General features: G+C 43.6%; 1 protein-coding gene across 1 annotated transcript in view; it reads right to left on the reverse strand.

Annotated features, from left to right (window-relative positions):
• KCNK9 (potassium two pore domain channel subfamily K member 9) overlaps positions 1-17,142 on the reverse strand; it is a 139,077-nt gene extending 121,935 nt beyond the window's left edge. Inside the window, exon 1 of the mRNA XM_070749289.1 lies at positions 16,809-17,142. Within this exon, the coding sequence (XP_070605390.1) occupies positions 16,809-17,091 (283 nt within the window). The 5' untranslated portion in view covers positions 17,092-17,142. The remainder of the gene's footprint in view (positions 1-16,808) is intronic.
• Positions 17,143-17,850: the final 708 nt, after the last annotated feature.

Below are 17,850 nucleotides of genomic sequence, written 5' to 3' on the forward strand. Positions count from 1 at the left end.
ATGGTTTGACTCCTGCTTCTTTGAGGCAGCCCCTCAAATACTGGAATACTGTTTGACACCCCTAATTCTTCTTTTCTTTAGACTAGCCACCCCCAAATCCTGCAACTGTTCTTTCTATGTTTTTGTCTCCTTTGATCATCTGAATTGCTCTTCTCTGAACTTTTTCCAAAGTCTCAACCATTAAGTCTTCATTTTCCATATTCTTAATTCCTAGGTCAGTGATGGCGAACCTTTTTTTCCCTTGGGTGACGAAAGAGCATGCATGTGCATTATCGTGCATGCTCGAGGGCCCACACACATAATTCAATGCCTGGGGAGGGCAAAAACAGCTTCCACACACACACACACCCTCAAAGGCCCTCTGGAGGCCGGAAACAGCCTGTTTCCCAACTTCTGGTGGGCCCAGTAGGTTCTTGTTCTGCCCTCCCCAGACTCCAAAGGCTTCCCTGGAGCTGGGGGGAGGGTAAAAATGCCCTCCCCCTTCCCTCTGGAGCAGACCTGGGCAAGGGGTGGCCCGCGGGCTGCATCCGGCCAGCCCGCTGTCTGTGACCAGTCCGCGGAGGTCGGGGTCCGCTCCAGTGTGAGGATGAAAGAGCTCACTGCGTCTGCCCGGACTCCTCCAGTTCCTGCTTTCCTGATGAATCATGAGGAAAGCAGGAACCAGAGGAGTCCCGGCAGATGCGGTGAGCTCTTTTATCCTCACACTGGAGCGGACCCCGACCTCCTACCGAGAGCGGCCTAGCACAGAAACCACGCAAACACTCCAGTGCTGTGGTGCACCGTATTGCCGTAAACATGACCCAACAATGTGCAGCAGCAGCCAAAAAAGCCAATACAATCCTAAGCTGCATCAACAGGGGAATACACTCCAAGACCAGGAAGTCTTAATACCGCTCTACTACGCCCTGGTCCAACCACACCTGGAGTACTGTATTCAGTTCTGGTCACCACACTTCAAAAGAGACATTGAAACTCTGGAGAAGGTGCAAAATAGAGTAATCAAGATGATTAAGGGATTGGAAACCAAGACTTACGAAGAGAGACTGAGGGAACTGGGCATGGATAGCCTAGAGAAAAGGAGGGCCAGAGCGGACATGATAGCAGTCTACAGGTATACGAGAGATTGCCACAGAGAGGAGGGGATCACTTTATTCTCCAGGGCACCAGAGGGCCGGACGAGGAACAATGGCTGGAAGCTGACCAAGGAGAGATTCAACCTGAAAATAAGGAAGAACTTCCTGATGGTCAGAGTGATCAACCAGTGGAACAACCTACCAGCGGATGTTGTGAACTCCAGTACTCTGGACATTTTTAAGAGGAAATTGGACTGCCATTTGGCTGGGATGCTATAGGGTTCCTGCTTAGGCAGGGGTTTGGACTTGATGACCCGCATGGTCCCTTCCAACTCTAACAATAAATAAATAAATAAATAAATAAATAAATAAATAAATGAATGAATGAATGAATGAATGAATGAATGAATGAATGAATAAATAAATAAATAAATAAATAAACAAAATAAATAAATAAAAAACAAAATAAATAAATAAATAAATAAATACATACATACATACATACATACATACATACATACATAAATAAATAAATAAATAAATAAATAAATAAATAAATAAATAAATAAATAAATAAATAAATAAATAAATAAATAAATAAATAAATAAATAAATAAATAAATAAATAAATAAATAAATAAAGCAAAAAATTCGGGATCTGTATAGTGGGTCTGGGTATTTAGGTCAGGCCAGGGTCCGGCCCTCTAAAACCATCCCAATTTCTCATGTGGCTCCATGGCAAACTTAATTGCCCACCCCTGCTCTGGAGGCTCTCTGGAAGCTAAAAACGCCCTCCCAGAGCTTCTGTGCAAGCCAAAAATCAACTGGCCGGCCCACACATGAATGTTGGAGCTGAGCTAGGGTAACGGCTCGCATGGCAGCAGATATTGCTCCGCGTGCCACCTGTGGCATCCGTGCCTTATGTTCGCCATCACTGTCCTAGATGATCCATAATTTCCCTTGATAGAGTTGGTACACGAGGAAACACAATCCTCACGTATTCCGTACCCTTCATGAAAGAGTACACCTACAAATGTAGACAAACACAGTTGATGTGTGCCTGGGAAACATACATGTGCCCAGAACAGTTCACCGCTGACAGTATATTTGTGGGCACGTTCACAAGTTGCATGTAGCCGTTCAACCAAATCATTCATAAGGCAAGCAGATGCCACACCTGATTAGGCTTCCTGATTAAACTTCATGTTGACTGTTTAGTGATATTTTTTTTCTCCCCCTGACTTAGCTTAATTGCACAAACCCCAGGCTGCTTGACTAGTTTAAGGATCAATTCGATGGAAATGACGGAATGGTGTTAATTTGGAAATCAAATTAGATGTGTTGTATAAACATTGTTGTACTGTATAAACACATCTACTGAGTGTGTGTGGTGTAATTGTGCCACTGTCTTGGGAGAACATGAAAGAAGAATTGGAGGCATTGGGTAAAATCAATTCCTTCCTTCTTCCCTCCCTCTTACCATCTTCTCATTCCCATCTGGGCACATTTAATTTATACATGGTATGCCTGTGTGTGTGTCTGTTAGTATATGGGGTTTTTTTTAATCTTTAAATATTTTAATTAATTGAATTATTTATGATTTGTTTTACACTTGTTGCGAGCCGCCCCGAGTCTTCGGAGAGGGGCGGCATACAAATCCAAATAATAAATAAATAAATAAATCTCCTCCCTTCCTTTGTTCTCTCCTTCTACTTATTCCTTCCTTCTACCCATTCCTTTCTTCTACTCATTCCTTTCTTTCTTCCTTCCTTCCTTCCTTCCTTTCTCCCTCATCCTCCCTTCCTTTCGACTTCCCTCTTTCCTTCCCTCCTTCCTTCATCTATCTCCTTTTTTCCTTCTTTCCTCCCTCCCTTCCTCCTCCCCTCCTTTCCATCACCTTCCTTTCTATTTCCCTCCTTTCCTCCTTCCCTTCCTCTATCTCCTTGAATACTTTGTTTTGTACAACGTTGAATGAAATTGATTCATTACAACAAAATGGAATTATATATATATATATATATATATATATATATATATATATATATATATATATATATATATATGTAGATTGTTCTGAGTTCGGGTTTTGCCCTGTGTAATGTAAACATTACACAGGGCAAAACCGAACTCAGAACAATCTACATACATATACCCGTGAAAATTTACGAAAACAAATATATATATATATATATATATATATATATATATATATATATATATATATATATATGTCAAATGTTTTTTTAGCTGACACATACAGAATATAGTTGTCGGCTATAAATAAATTAACTGTCTTGAAGTGGCCCTGGGTTGGGCCTAGAGGCAAAAAGGAGCTGTGACGTTCCTTGAAATATACCAGGGTGATCCGACATAAATATATATGTATGTATGTATGTATGTATGTATGTATGTATGTATGTATGTATGTATGTAAAAATATATTCAAAGCAGCACAAAGCTCATAACTTCAACCTGATGATAGCAAATGTGATATATATATATTGTGTGTGTGTGAATGATGAGGCAGCAGCCATCTCGATCACCGGAACATAGAAACTTTAATAAAACCACTTAGCTTTCGTTAGCGTGCTGCTAACTTCGTCAGAGTAATAATAAGCATTATTCAGTCTGCTCATTGCCCGCGTCATAGGGCCACACCCTTCCCTCCCCTCTGCGGCAAGCCTAGTTGTGGGCTTGCTCATGCTGGCTAAAGGGGGATCTACCGCTTTTACTCGTGTCTGTTGCCTCTTTCCCTCCCCAAGGGAGGAGGTGGAATTATGAGGCAATACTTCGGAGGTGTTCGGTATTACTTTCCCCCCCCCCCCCATTATCGTTGTTACTTTCTATAGTGGTACATGTCTGCTCTTGCAATTTTTTTGCCCATGCCCTCGTCTTAGGTCTGCACTGTTCTAATCCCCCCTTGTCCCCTGTGTTGGAACTGCATTGTGCCCCTCCCCCTCTACCTCCATGTTGCTCCAGTATGTTCCCTTGCTTCCCGTTGGGGGTTGCTCTACCCTCATTTAGCTGGTTTCTATGCCCAGTCTGGGGAATTCTGTTAGGGGCTTTATCCAATCCTAATGACCTATCCCCTTTAAGTCGTTGCTGGTGCCTTAAAGCCTGGTATGCCGATGGCATATCAATATGTCTATTTAAAGAATTTTCATTAGAGAACCAGGCTTCTTTTAGGAGGCGACCTCCCTTGGTTTCATCTCGCGCCAGAATCTCAGTTCCCTGGAAATCGAAGCCATGATCCTGCTCCTCCATGTGTATCCAAATCTGGGAACGCTGTTCATGACGTCGGACCGCCAATTTGTGTTCGTGTATACGAGTTCTCAATCTTTTTGCCGTTTCCCCCACATAGTGGTGTGCACAATTATTGCAGTTTATACGGTAAATTACCGAGGAGGACTCCTCCTTCACTAAGGTTTCCTTCGGGCGCATTACTGATTTTCTCAAAGTTTGATCTGGCTTATGCGCTACTTTGACCCCGTGGGGTGCCAGTATGCGTGCGGCTGTTTCGGATACCCCTTGTATGTATGGGAGTACCCTCCACGCTGATGTTTCATTTGCGCTTTCAGTAGGTTGCCGGAGTCTGGGTGTGACGCACCGTTGGATAAAATCTCTCGAGTAGTACCATGACGTATACAAGTTTGATAAAGATACGCTCGTTCTTTTTGTTTGGCTGCCCGTGTGCTACAGAGTTTTTATCCTGTTAAATAATGTCCGTATACAACTGACTTTATGTGCGTTGGGGTGATTGCTTTCGTTGTGTAACATGCGGTCCGTGTTGGTGGTCTTCCGGTATACCTCCGTGTCGATGCTTCCATCTGGGTTCCGGTTAATCTGTACATCTAGAAAGGCCAGTTTACTGTTGGCCTCCTCCTCCACCGTAAACTGAATGTCCGGATATATGGAATTAAGAATTCCCATAAACCTGATTTTATCCCGTTGTTTAATAATGGCAAACGTGTCGTCGACGTAGCGTGTCCAGAACTTGGGCTTATATATTTCCATGGCTTCTCTTTCCAATTGCTGGAGAACTGCTTCTGCAATCACGCCTGAAATTGGGGATCCCATCGGCGTGCCCTTTATTTGTTCGTATATCTGGCCGTTGAATGTAAAGTATGTTTTTAGGCAGAATTTTAATAGTTGGATGAGGTCATCCGTGCTGGGGGCCTTACAGTGTTTTGGTTCTGTTGTTGCCAACAAATTGTTAATGGTTGGATTGCTAGATCCTGGGGGATAGATGTAAATAGTGAAATCACGTCGAATGATACCATTACCTCATCTTCCTCCACCACCACCCCTTTAAGCTGTTCTAAAAAGTCTGTAGCCGAACGTACGGTGGTGGTGGTCCCTTCAACCAGCCATTGTAGTTGGCCATGTAGCCATTTGGCCAAACCAAATGTAGGGGTGCCACGGAGAGAAACAATGGGGCGTAAGGGTACCTCCGCCTTATGAATTTTAGGCAAGCCATAGAATCGTGCCATGGCTGAATCTTTCGGACGGATCCTTCTTAACGCTTCCTCATCCAATTGCCTTGTCTCTTAAGTTTATCCACCATTTTGTTAATTTGGTTTTTGAATGATACCATGGGGTCTTTATCAAGAAGTTGGTAAGCACTCTGTCATTAAGAAGGTTGTGGGGCTTTACTGTTATAATCACCCTATCCATAATTACAGTTGCCCTACCTTTATCTGCTGGTAGCACCACGATCGAATTGTCCTTCCTTAATTCTTGGAGGGCTGATGTTTGTGATGTTGACAAAGTCTTACATGGTTTATGATTAGCGAGGAGTCCTGTTAGACGTTGCCTAATGGAGTTCTTTGTTTCCTCCGTGGTTTCGATCTGATGGATGGTTGATTCCAAAGCTGCCGCAAAGTCAACCACCCTAGCATCAGTCAAGTTGAAGCCAGCATCCCGTTGTAAGGTCCAGGTCTGAGTGTCTGTAAGAGCTTTTGAAGACAGATTATGCAGTTCCAACACAGGGGACAAGGGGGGATTAGAACAGTGCAGACCTAAGACGAGGGCATGGGCAAAAAAATTGCAAGAGCAGACATGTACCACTATAGAAAGTAACAACGATAATGGGGGGGGGGGAAGTAATACCGAACACCTCCGAAGTATCTGCCTCATAATTCCACCTCCTCCCTTGGGGAGGGGAAGAGGCAACAGACACGAGTAAAAGCGGTAGATCCCCCTTTAGCCAGCATGAGCAAGCCCACAATTAGGCTTGCCGCAGAGGGGAGGGAAGGGTGTGGCCCTATGACGCGGGCAATGAGCAGACTGAATAATGCTTTATAAAGGTGATTGTCTCCCATGGCATTTTAATACTCTGACGAAGTTAGCAGCACGCTAACGAAAGCTAAGTGGTTTTATTAAAGTTTCTATGTTTCGGTGATCGAGATGGCTGCTGCCTCATCATTCACATATATATATATGTGTGTGTGTGTGTGTGTGTGTGTGTGTGTGTGTGTGTGTGTGTGTAGATTGTTCTGAGTTCGGGTTTTGCCCTGTGTAATATTTTGCATGTCTATGCGACGTTTCGGTGAAATCACATTGTTGTAAAATGGAATTTTACAACAACACGAAGCTTGGAACTTCAGCCTGATGATGGTGAATGTGATTTCACCGAAACGTCGCATAGACATGCAAAATATTACACAGGGCAAAACCCGAACTCAGAACAATCTACATACATATACCCGTGAAAATTTACGAAAACAAATATATATATATGTATATACAGTGATCCCTCAAGTATCGCGAGGGTTACGTTCCAAGACGTAACCCAGGGAAGGTTCCTTCCGCCGCCCAGCAGCTGATCTGCTCGGCAGCGCCGCAAAGGGGAAACCCCGATCTTCGGCTCCTCGCTGCTGCCGCGCCCGCCGCTTGTCCGCCGCTTGTCCGGCCGCCGCTTGTCTGCCTGCTGCTTGTCCGCCTGCCGCTTGTCCACCCGCCGCTTGTCCGCCGCTTGTCCGCCCGCCGAACTTCCGCGTTTGGCTTCAGGACTCAGCTGGGAAGCGGCGCGGCTGTTTTAAAAGGTCGCAGCCGGCCTGGGGGGCTTCCCAGCACCCCCCTGAACCCGGGTTGGGTGTTCGGGGGGGTGCTGGGAAGCCCCCCAGGCCGGCTGCGACCTTTTAAAACAGCCGCGCCGCTTCCCAGCTGACTCCCGAAGCCAAACCCGGAAGTGGGGTTTTTTTTAATTAATATTTTTTTAAAATCGCGATATAGCGTTTCGCGAAGATCGAGATCGCGAAACTCGAGGGATCACTGTGTATGTGTATATATATATATATATATATATATATATATATATACACACACACACACATACATACATACACACACACATACATATAAAGCAAAAGTATTATAATTAATACTTTTAGAGGTGTACTGATTACAATGATAGTAGAAATAGGTAAAAATCATAAATAAGCACAAAATAGCCATTGATATAAGTACCGTAATATAACCCTAGAGGTATAAATGTGTATGTATGTTTTGGTTTGATTTGTATTGTAAGTGTTTTACTTGTTTGTTTGTTTGTTTGTTTGTTTGTTTGTTTGTTTGTTTGTTTGTTTTTTCTTTCTTGTTTTCAAAGTTTATAAATGAATAAAAAATTATTTAAAGAAAAAGAATCATATCTGGAAAGCACAACTGAATTATATTTGCAACTTAAATTCTTGTGTCTCAAAACAGTGAAATGCTAAATCTTCCCTCATTAATAAGCCACAAAATGTTTTTTTAAAAAATTCTGAATTGTACCCAGGTGGTTTTTCAACCGAAAAACTGAGAGCAAACAATGTCTTCAAGGTGAGTTTAAAAATAGAAACATTTTTTTAAAAAAACCCAACAGCACCAAATACTCAACAAAAGCAACACCCTTCATGTCAACAACCAAGTTTTTTCTAACTTGAAAAATGTTTTTCCCCTCCTAAAGTCAAAAAAAGAACAAAAGAAAAATGTATCTGAGGGAGGGAGAGAAATTCACCCATTAAAGAGGCAAAGCTGATCTATTTTACATCTTTTGATAGTGACTTCATTCACACACCAATAAATGAAGATCTAGCAGATACATTTCCCTCAGCTTGTCTAGTTTGTTAGTTGTACAAACCTAACCCATTTCATCAGTTTATGCCTCAGTGGATACTGTGGACCTGGGTATTGTTCATACAGAGTCATGGATTGTGGGTTGCCTGAATTCTGTGGGACTGAAATTAAATCATAATTAATTTGCCCTTGATTTTGATATGTTCCACGGGCAACTAATTTCACGGTAAGGATTAACGCATCCTTGGCCAACAAAGAAGTTATGCATTGATTTAAGGCAGAAGGATGCTACACGCCACCAAGTGAATGTTCAAGGTGAATATTGATTGGCCCAATTGCTTTGTATCACAGGAATATTCAGACAGTTCATGAGCCCGGATAGAAAAGAAAATATATCAATGTTGCTTACATCACAAGCAACTGTGTCCTCTTCGCCAACGATGTAAAACTCTTCAACACCACCGATAACACAACTACTCTCCAAAAAGACCTGAACTCTGTTTCTGAGTGGTCCAACACATGGCAACTCCAAATCTCAATTAGCAAATGCTCTGTCCTACACATTGGGAAGATGAATCTGAACTCCAAGTACAAACTGAATAATCAAATTACCACAGATAACCCCCACTCGGTTAAAGACCTCAGTATACTAATAACAAAAGATTTAAGTGCCAAAGCCCAGTGCAACAATATAGCCAAGAAGGCTTCAAGAGTTGTAAACCTAATCCTACGTAGCTTCTGCTCTGGCAATCTCACACTACTTACCAGAGCTTACAAAACTTTTGCCAGACCCATCCTCGAATACAGCTCATCTGTTTGGAACCCATATCGCATCTCAGACATTAACACCCTTGAAAATGTCCAAAGATACTTCACCAGAAGAGCCCTTCACTCCTCCACTCGAAATAGAATACCCTACGAGACTAGACTTTTAATCCTGAGCCTAGAAAGCTTTGAACTAAGACGCCATAAATAAGATCTAAGTATTGCCCACAAGATCATATGCTGCAACGTCCTGCCTGTCGGTGACTACTTCAGCTTCAACCACAACAACACAAGAGCACACAACAAATTTAAACTTAATATTAACCGCTCCAAATTTGACTGTAAAAAAATGACTTCAGTAACCGAGTTGTCGAAGCATGGAACTCATTACCAGACTCCATAGTGTCATCCCCAAACCCCCAGCACTTTACCCTTAGATTATCTACGGTTGACCTATCCAGATTCCTAAGAGGTCAGTAAGGGGCGAGTACAAGTGCATTAGAGTGCCTTCCATCCCCTGTCCTATTGCTCTCCTATATCTCCTATACTTTTCTTCTATTACTATATCTTCTTTTTTATTCTTTCATAAATATATTTTACTATGAGTATCTCCTCTATAACCTTCATCGTGTATTTTACTATGTGTATATAGATATATACCCACTAAAACCCTCATTGTGTATTGGACAAAATAAATAAATAAATAAAATAAAATAAAATAAATAAAAAGAACACTATACATAGCAACGCTACCTTGATTTGGAAGGCAGAAGCCATTGGCATCTCTTTTTATCAAGGTTTGGCATTTCTATGTCCTTCGTAACATTTAGCGGCCAAGGGGCCTCCTCTCTCCCATAATCAAACAGTCATATCTGGGAGAGTTGGGATGCTCCATTTTGCAGCTTTAAAACATTGATGTCCCAGGAAATCTTCTCCCCAGGTACACCTGTCCTTTGGAAGAGCATTGCTTGGGAGTCCTTGATCCTATTGGTGTTTTTTGGCTCTTCCAATATCAGACATTAATACAATCGAAGGAATCCAGAAATACTTCCCAAGAAGAGTCCTTCACTCCTCCTCACATAACAAATTACCCTACTCCTCCAGACTACAAATACTACATCTAGAAAATTTACAACTACGTCATCTTCGAACTGATTTAACTGTTGTTCATAAAATCATACATCATAATGTACTCACTGCCAGTGACTACTTCACCTTTAACAACAACAACACAAGAGCATGCAATAGATACAAACTGAATGTAAATCGCTCCAAACTTGACTGCAGAAAATACAATTTCAGCCATAGAGTGGTCACCGCCTGGAACTCATTACCTGACTCTGTTGTTGATTCCCCCAACCCCAAAATCTTCAACCTTACATTATTGTAAAAAATATGGGGGGAAAGGGGGGACATGATCGAAACATTTAAATATATTAAAGGGTTAAATAAGGTCCAGGAGGGAAATGTTTTTAATAGGAAAGTGAACACAAGAACAAGGGGACACAATCTGAAGTTAGTTGGGGGGAAGATCAAAAGCAACATGAGAAAATATTATTTTACTGAAAGAGTGGTAGATCCTGGGAACAAACTTCCAGCAGACGTGGTAGATAAATCCACAGTAATTGAATTTAAATATGCCTGGGATAAACATATATCCATCCTAAGATAAAATACAGAAAATAGTATAAGGGCAGACTAGATGGACCATGAGGTCTTTTTCTGTCGTCAGACTTCTATGTTTCCATCTACAATCGTCCGCTCCTCTTTTCTAAGAGGTCTGTAAGGGGCGTGGATAAATGCACTTTTGTGCCTAATGTCCCTGTCCTACTGTCTTATTATCCTTTCTATTACTAAAGTCTACTTACGTTATGTTATGCTAATATGTACTATAATACTATACTTGTTTGACAAATAAATAAGTAAAATAAATAAATAAAATAAATAAAAATGCGGTGAACTAGGATTTGGTAGGCCACCTAGGGTTCCTTAGGCAGATGGATGGATGGGGAGAGGGAGGAGGGAGAGAGAGAAAGAGAAAGAGAGGAGAAAGGAGGGAGAGAGAAATTTTTATAGCCACCCATCTTAGGAAATAACCCAATGGATGGATGGATGGATGGATGGATGGATGGATGGAGGGAGGGAGGGAGGGAGGGAGGGATCCCTTTTTACAAACCTGTGGACCTCATTCAGGTTAGAGTTGGGGCAACTGGATTGAGCTGAGCATTTACTGGCCAGATGCCCTTCCTGATACCTATGTGGAGTTGAAAGCAGATTTTTTTTCTTTGCAAAGTAGGAGAGAAACATCTGCTCCTTCCTGGGATTAAACTCTCAACCTTGAGATTTCAAGCCTAGGTAGTCTTCTGCCGGGCTCTCTGATAGCAGCCTCCGAAAATTCAAGGGTGCAAATTTCAGACACACACACGTTTGAAAATTCAAAACAATGTTCTTTATCACAAAATTCAAAATAAACTAAGCACTCTTTTTGTATTGCAAAGAGCACTCTTCCCAAAACAACTGGGTAGTCTGTACAATTTCCCTTAAGCAGTCATTAAGTACTTAGCTAGCAGCTGTGAAGAAACTTCACACCCCTTCTTCTTTCAACGAAGTGAGACACACACACACACGTTGCTCTGCTTTGGTTTCAAAGGCGTGAAAAAGCAACAAAGTCCAGCAACACAAGATTCCTGACGAACTCCGATCAGATATTCTTCCACAACGGCCAAACCCACACGCTGCTATTTATAACAGCAGCCCTAATTACTGGAGTCCCACCCAAACACAGGTGGCCGCTCTTATCTCCTGTAATATGTTCTTACTTGGTCTCTTCTATGCATAATTCTGCGCTTGCGTGGGTCCAAAACGTCTTCATCCGAATCAATGGAAGATAAGGGAGATTGACTGCCTGGGCTGTGTGCCAAGCCCTCCTCTGCCGAGTCACTCCCACCTTCTTCTTCGTCTGAGGAAACTAAACTCTGAACTGATTCTGTCGGCAATAACACAGGCTTGTGACATGTTGAATTTTCCCCTGCATCCACCTCCCCATTCCCGGGGGCAGGAGCTGGGTCAGAGCCAACCACAACAGGTAGGAGTGGACGTAAGCATCTTTATCGTAGGCCACCACTCCACTCAATAGATAAACAGATAAAGAATGTAATTCTATAATTTATTTATTTATTTATTGTTAGAGTTGGAAGGGACCATGCGGGTCATCAAGTCCAACCCCCTGCCTAAGCAGGAACCCTATTGGATTTCTGTCTGTATAGAAAGTTCTTCCTTTTATCATTCTGGTTTTCCGCAATATTTTTCTACAATGGAGGACTTCAAATTCTAGCCTGGGTGAGAGAACAAGTTCCTTTTTTGGGGGGGGGGTGGGTATAGTTTTATAGATTTCAACTATACTGCTCCAAAAAATAAAGGGAACACTCAAACAACACATCCCAGGTCTGAATGAATGAAACCTTCTCATTGAATACTTTGTTCTGTACAAAGTTGAATGGGCACAACAGCAGGTGAAATTGATTGTCAAACAGTGTTGCTTCCTAAGTGGACAGTTTGATTTCACAGAAGTTTGATTTACTTAGAGTTATATTGTGTTATTTAAGTGTCCCTTTATTTTTTTCAGCAGTGTATATTTCCCTTCAGAATCTATCATTACCTGCAGGACTTGCCTTTGCTATAAATTGCTTGAAGCTCCCATCTGTAACATCCACTGAAACTATCTAGACTTTTAAAACCTACAGTTAAAATGTTGGATGGGTAATGTTGTGGTTAGCTCTGGCCCAGTTCCTGCCCCAAGGACTGTGGATGTGGGGGAGACATCCACATGCTGCAGGCCTGTTTTGCCCCGGTGGAATCTGCTGATGAAGGCTCCTCTGACCAAGAAGACATGAGTGACAGGGGGAGGAGAGTGTGGCAGACAGCTCAGAAGGAGATCAATTCTCTAGCTCCTCCTTGGATTCGGAACAAGAGTTAATGATACAGCCACGCATGCGGAGAGCGATGCATAGGCAACAACAACTGAGAGATTATTATCAAAGAAAATGAGGCCACCTGTGGTTGGGTGGGGCTGTGGTAATTAGTGAGGCTGCTATAAATAGCAGCCTGTGGGTTTGGCCATTGTAGAGGATTATCTGATCGTTGTGTTTCGTGACTGCTTTACTGACTTTGACCTTTTGTGTGCTGATTTTTCCCCGCTTTGAAACTAAACCAGAGCAAAGTGTGTTTCACTTTTGTGAAAGAAGAAGGACTGTGAATTGCCTCACAGCTGCAAGCTAAGTATCACAGAACTGATAAGGGACTTGTACAAATTACCAGTTTGTTTGGAGACCAGTGCTCTTTGCTATACCAAAAGAAGGCTTAGTTTATGTGAATTTTCATTATAAAGAACATTGTTTTGAATTTTCAAACGTGTGTGTGTCTGAAATTTGTACCTGTGAATTTTTGGGAGGATTCTACCAGAGAGCCCGACAGAACAGGTAAGTAGGTACACAGTATATTACTCCCACTCTTGATGGACCCTTGCCAGGTTGTGGCCTCCGGGATTACTTAAAATCTTGGCCACTTTTGTGATTTTGTTTTTGTGGTTAACACAATGAGAAAATTCTTTGCTACATTCCAGAAGCTAAGCATTTGAAGTCTCCTACTAAAATTAACAGCTCAGAAATGTGGCGGAGAAGAAAGCTTCCAACAAATGGCTCTATCGGCACAGAAGATTTCCCTTTCGTTGTTCAACTCTTGCTCTTATTATCTGCATTATTAACTTAATAGCCAAACCCATATGAAAGCAAACTACTGGATACTGCTGCAGCCGAGAGATGCTCTAAAAGGCCACTAAGTAGAATTAATGGAAAAATTAAAGCTCCGTAAAAGGAAGCAGCTGGGATGCTTATTTTTAACTTGATCTTAAAGATTAGATAGATTAGATTTATTGGATTTATATGCCGCCCCTCTCCGCAAACTCGTGGCGGCTCACAACAATAATAAAAAACAGTACATAATAACAAATCCAATGCCCACCAATCTAATTACAATTTAAAATTAATAAATTCATAAAAGAGTCCCAATATATATAAAAAACAGGCACACAGTCAATCAATCAAATGGCAAAACAACATGGGCAAGGGGGAGATGTTTTAGTTCCCCCATGCCTGACGGCAGAGTTGGGTCTTAAGGAGTTTACGAAAGGCAGGGAGGGTGGGGGCAATCCTAATCTCAGGGGGGAGCTGGTTCCAGAGGGTCGGGGCCCCCACAGAGAAGGCTCTTCCCCTGGGTCCCGCCAGACGGCATTGTTTAGTCGACGGGACCCAAAAAAGGCCGACTCTGTGGGACCTAACTGGTCGCTGGGATTCGTGCGGCAGGAGGCGGTCCCGAAGATCATCTGGTCCGGTGCCATGAAGGGCTTTATAGGTCATAACCAACACTTTGAATTGTGACCAGAAACTGGCCGGTGCTATATCATTCAGACCTCAAATTCACAGAGAACTTTCATGCTAAGATACGAGCGAGACCACCGCGTAAGAACGAAGGGAACCAACACATACATGTGACATGAACAAAACTTCCTCCCCCCCCCCCTCAGTGAAGACACCAATTATAGAAGTGTATTGGATCTGGTTAGCGATCCGTTGCCGCAGGTAAGCAACATTGAAAACGTAAACCTAAGGAAAGCGGCAGCTGTGTTGTTTGTCTCGCTGACAATTCTAATTAAGATGAAATGGACCGTCTTTGGAAAACAGGCAGCGTTTTCATGTATTAATAACCCTGTTGGTGCAACAAGACAAGTCACATGGTAATTTCCATCTTGATTAATCGCACAATTCTATTTGCTCACGTCCTGCCCAATAGGATCCGACCGAGTGCCACAGGTAGCAATGCCCTACGAAGACATATCTGTTGGCTTTTAAAATTGTTTATTTATTGATTTATTGATTTATTGATTAATCAGATTTGTATGCCGCCCCTCTCCGCAGACTCGGGGCGGCTAACAACAGTAGAAAGACAATATAAACAAATCTAATATTAAAGTTAATTTAAAACCCCAATTTAGAAACCAATCATACATACTAGCATACCATGCATACATTTTATAAGCCTAGGGGGAAGGAAAGTATCAATTCCCCCATGCCTGATGATAGAGGTGGGTTTTAAGGAGCTTACGAAAGGCCAGGAGGGTGGGGGCAACTCTGATATCTGGGGGGAGTTGGTTCCAAAGGGTCGGGGCTGCCACAGAGAAGGCTCTTCCCCTGGGTCCCGCCAAATGCCATTGTTTAAAATATGCATCTTGTAATGGAGCAACTGCAAAAATGGTTAGAGAAGGTACACCCACCCCCCTCACTTTGATATTTTTAATGCTCTTTTGCCAAATTCTTTCTAACCAGGAGTTTTGAGCTGATGAAGTTGACAGACCAATATTTACTTTAAATTGAGGAAGGGAAGTTTCTCTAGAGCCAGCTGCCAATTCTGCGGCATTGAAAACAGATTATTTAACTCTTTAAAGAGGTCAAACGTTGAAATAGAAATACTCCTTGTGATGTTCTATAGCTCAAAGAGTATTTTCTTTTTCAAAAAAAAAAAAGTAATAGAAGCTATGAGCTTGTAACTAGGATAGTCTTAAAGACTTTCTAGACATTTCACCTCCTTCCCAAAATAAATGATCAGAAGGAGCTGTTAAAATTATAATACTGAGTTCTTTGCATCTTGAAAACCCTCCAGCTCAGAATGTAACAAAAACTGTCCATTTGTAAAGATTTTGTATTTAGCTCATTTTTTTAAAAAAATGATTTTATAATAATAGCCCAGGAACCACCATGGAAGTTTGCAAATCTTTTCCCTAGGATATTATCAAGCTTAAAGCAAAAAAATACTTGCAGCTCAAATCCTTCTACTTTCACCTGTCCCCCGGGTGACTTGAGTCTGAAAAGTAGTTTCCAGGGCTTGTGCGTAGGACTTGCAAGCCTAATTGTTTTGAAAAGTTATTAGGCTGACATCCTTCTCCAAATAAGTATTTTTTTTTGTATCAGGGATCTATGCCAATGAATAACCCCAGAAGCATTTCCTTAATATTTCTGAGGAAACAAGCTTCTTGATTTGTGTTGCTTCCCAGACGTGGGTGTGGAGAGATGGAAGCAACAGTTAATTTCCATTGAAAGTTTTCCCAGTCCCAAGTTTTTTTACTCCCAAACCTAGTTCATTGCAAAAAAAAAAATTGAGACAACTTTCCCCAGGAATGTGGGCAAGTGGGAAAGACTGGTGCCTAAGTTTGGGAAATTAAAATTGGATGGATATTTCAAGAAAGGGAAAGATTCTTCATGGTCAACCCCACAACTTCCAAGAAGGGTGAAACTTCAGCCTAGCATTCAAAAGCTTTCCTTGCCTTCCCTTCCAACAACCCTACGGTTGTCCAACCCTTCATCTCAGCTTACAGCACCTGAAATTCAAACCATGTGGCCATTTCAAGAAAGGGGAAGACTCTTCACAGTCAACCCCATAATTTCCATGAAGGGTGAAACTTCAACCCAGCATTCAAGACTCCCCCTGCCTTCTCTTCCCACAACCCTACAGTTATCCAACCCTTCATCTTAGCTTATGGCACCTGAAATTCAAATCATGTGGCCATTTCAAGAAAGGGGAAGACTTTTCATGGTCAACCCCAAGAAGGGTGAAAGTTCAAGAACTTCCAAGAAGGGTAAAACTTCAGCCTAGCATTCAAATGCTTCCTTTGCCTCCTCTTCCCACAACCCTACAGTTGTCCAACCCTTCATCTGCAGATTGTCTCTTCTTATTTCTTCTTTGCCTTCGGCTCCAGCTGTCAATTGCTCAGACAAAACTTGGCTTCCTTGCCCGCCCCTCCAGCCATCTTCCCCCGCCACCCTCGCTCTCCCGCCATCCACCGAGAAAGGGAACTCAACTCACCGATGGTGGTGATGACCGTAATGGCAAAGTAGAAGGAGCCGGCGAATTTCCACTGGACGCCGGCCCGGTGGGGTTCCGACTGCATGATGATCTCTTCCAGCTGTTGGTAGTCGTCGCTGGTGATGTTGTACTTCCCCTTCAACCGGGTCTCCTCGGCTTTCAGCTGCTCCTCCTCGCGCAGTTCGTGCTCCGACTCGAGGGCGTCGAAGACCGCCGCCCCCACCAGCAGGTAAGTGAACGTGCAGACGATGAGCGAGAGAGTCCGCACGTTCTGCCTCTTCATGGCCGCCAGGAAGGGCCCGCGGAGGGGACCATGTCCCCCCCTGGCCGCCCGCGGGTCCGACAGGGTGGCCCCGAGGCAGCCGCCCCGCCAGGCGAGCAGCGCGGGGCGGCGGCGGCAGCGGAGACGGCTGGTGGTAGTAGGGCTCCCTCGCCGCGGCGGCTGTCCTTGGTGCTGAACCGGCGGAGCCTCCTCCTCTCCTCCTCCTCTGCCGCCGCCTCCTCCTCCTGCGCGGTCGGCTTCCTGCGAGGTTTCCTGCGAGGCGGAGAGGCAGAGGAGGCTGCTGGAGCGTCTGGAAAGCGGGAGGCGCAGCCGGCAAACCCTGCGCAAGAGCCGCGCCAAGCAAGCCGTCCCGGCGCGCAGGGCCATCAACGGCGCCCCCTCTTCCTTCAACAAGCCAGCTTGGTTGGAGCCGTCTCGGGAAGGAGGGAAGCAAGCTGTGGCCCCCCAAGCCTGAGCTACGGCTTGACTCTCGCCCGGCCCCGCCAAGGCCGCCCACTCTTGGAAAAACTCCCGGCCCCCGTCGAGCCGGTGGCGCGGACTCTACTTCTCTTCTCTCGCGCTCGCTTGCTCTCTATTTCTTACTCTCTTCTCCTCGCTTCTCTTTCCCTGGAGGCGCTGCCTTTGGCCAAGCTTTGGTTTACTCCTCCGGGGCAGCTCTTAAGTCCCGGGAGGGGTGGAAGGATGCGGAGGTCCCATCAGAGGAGCTTAAACGAGGTAAGGGGGAGGGGGTGGAGAAGCAAGAAGGGGAGAGGAGACCCC

The sequence above is a fragment of the Erythrolamprus reginae genome, chromosome 3 (genome assembly GCF_031021105.1).
Source record: "Erythrolamprus reginae isolate rEryReg1 chromosome 3, rEryReg1.hap1, whole genome shotgun sequence".
Classification (NCBI taxonomy): Eukaryota; Metazoa; Chordata; class Lepidosauria; order Squamata; family Dipsadidae; genus Erythrolamprus; species Erythrolamprus reginae.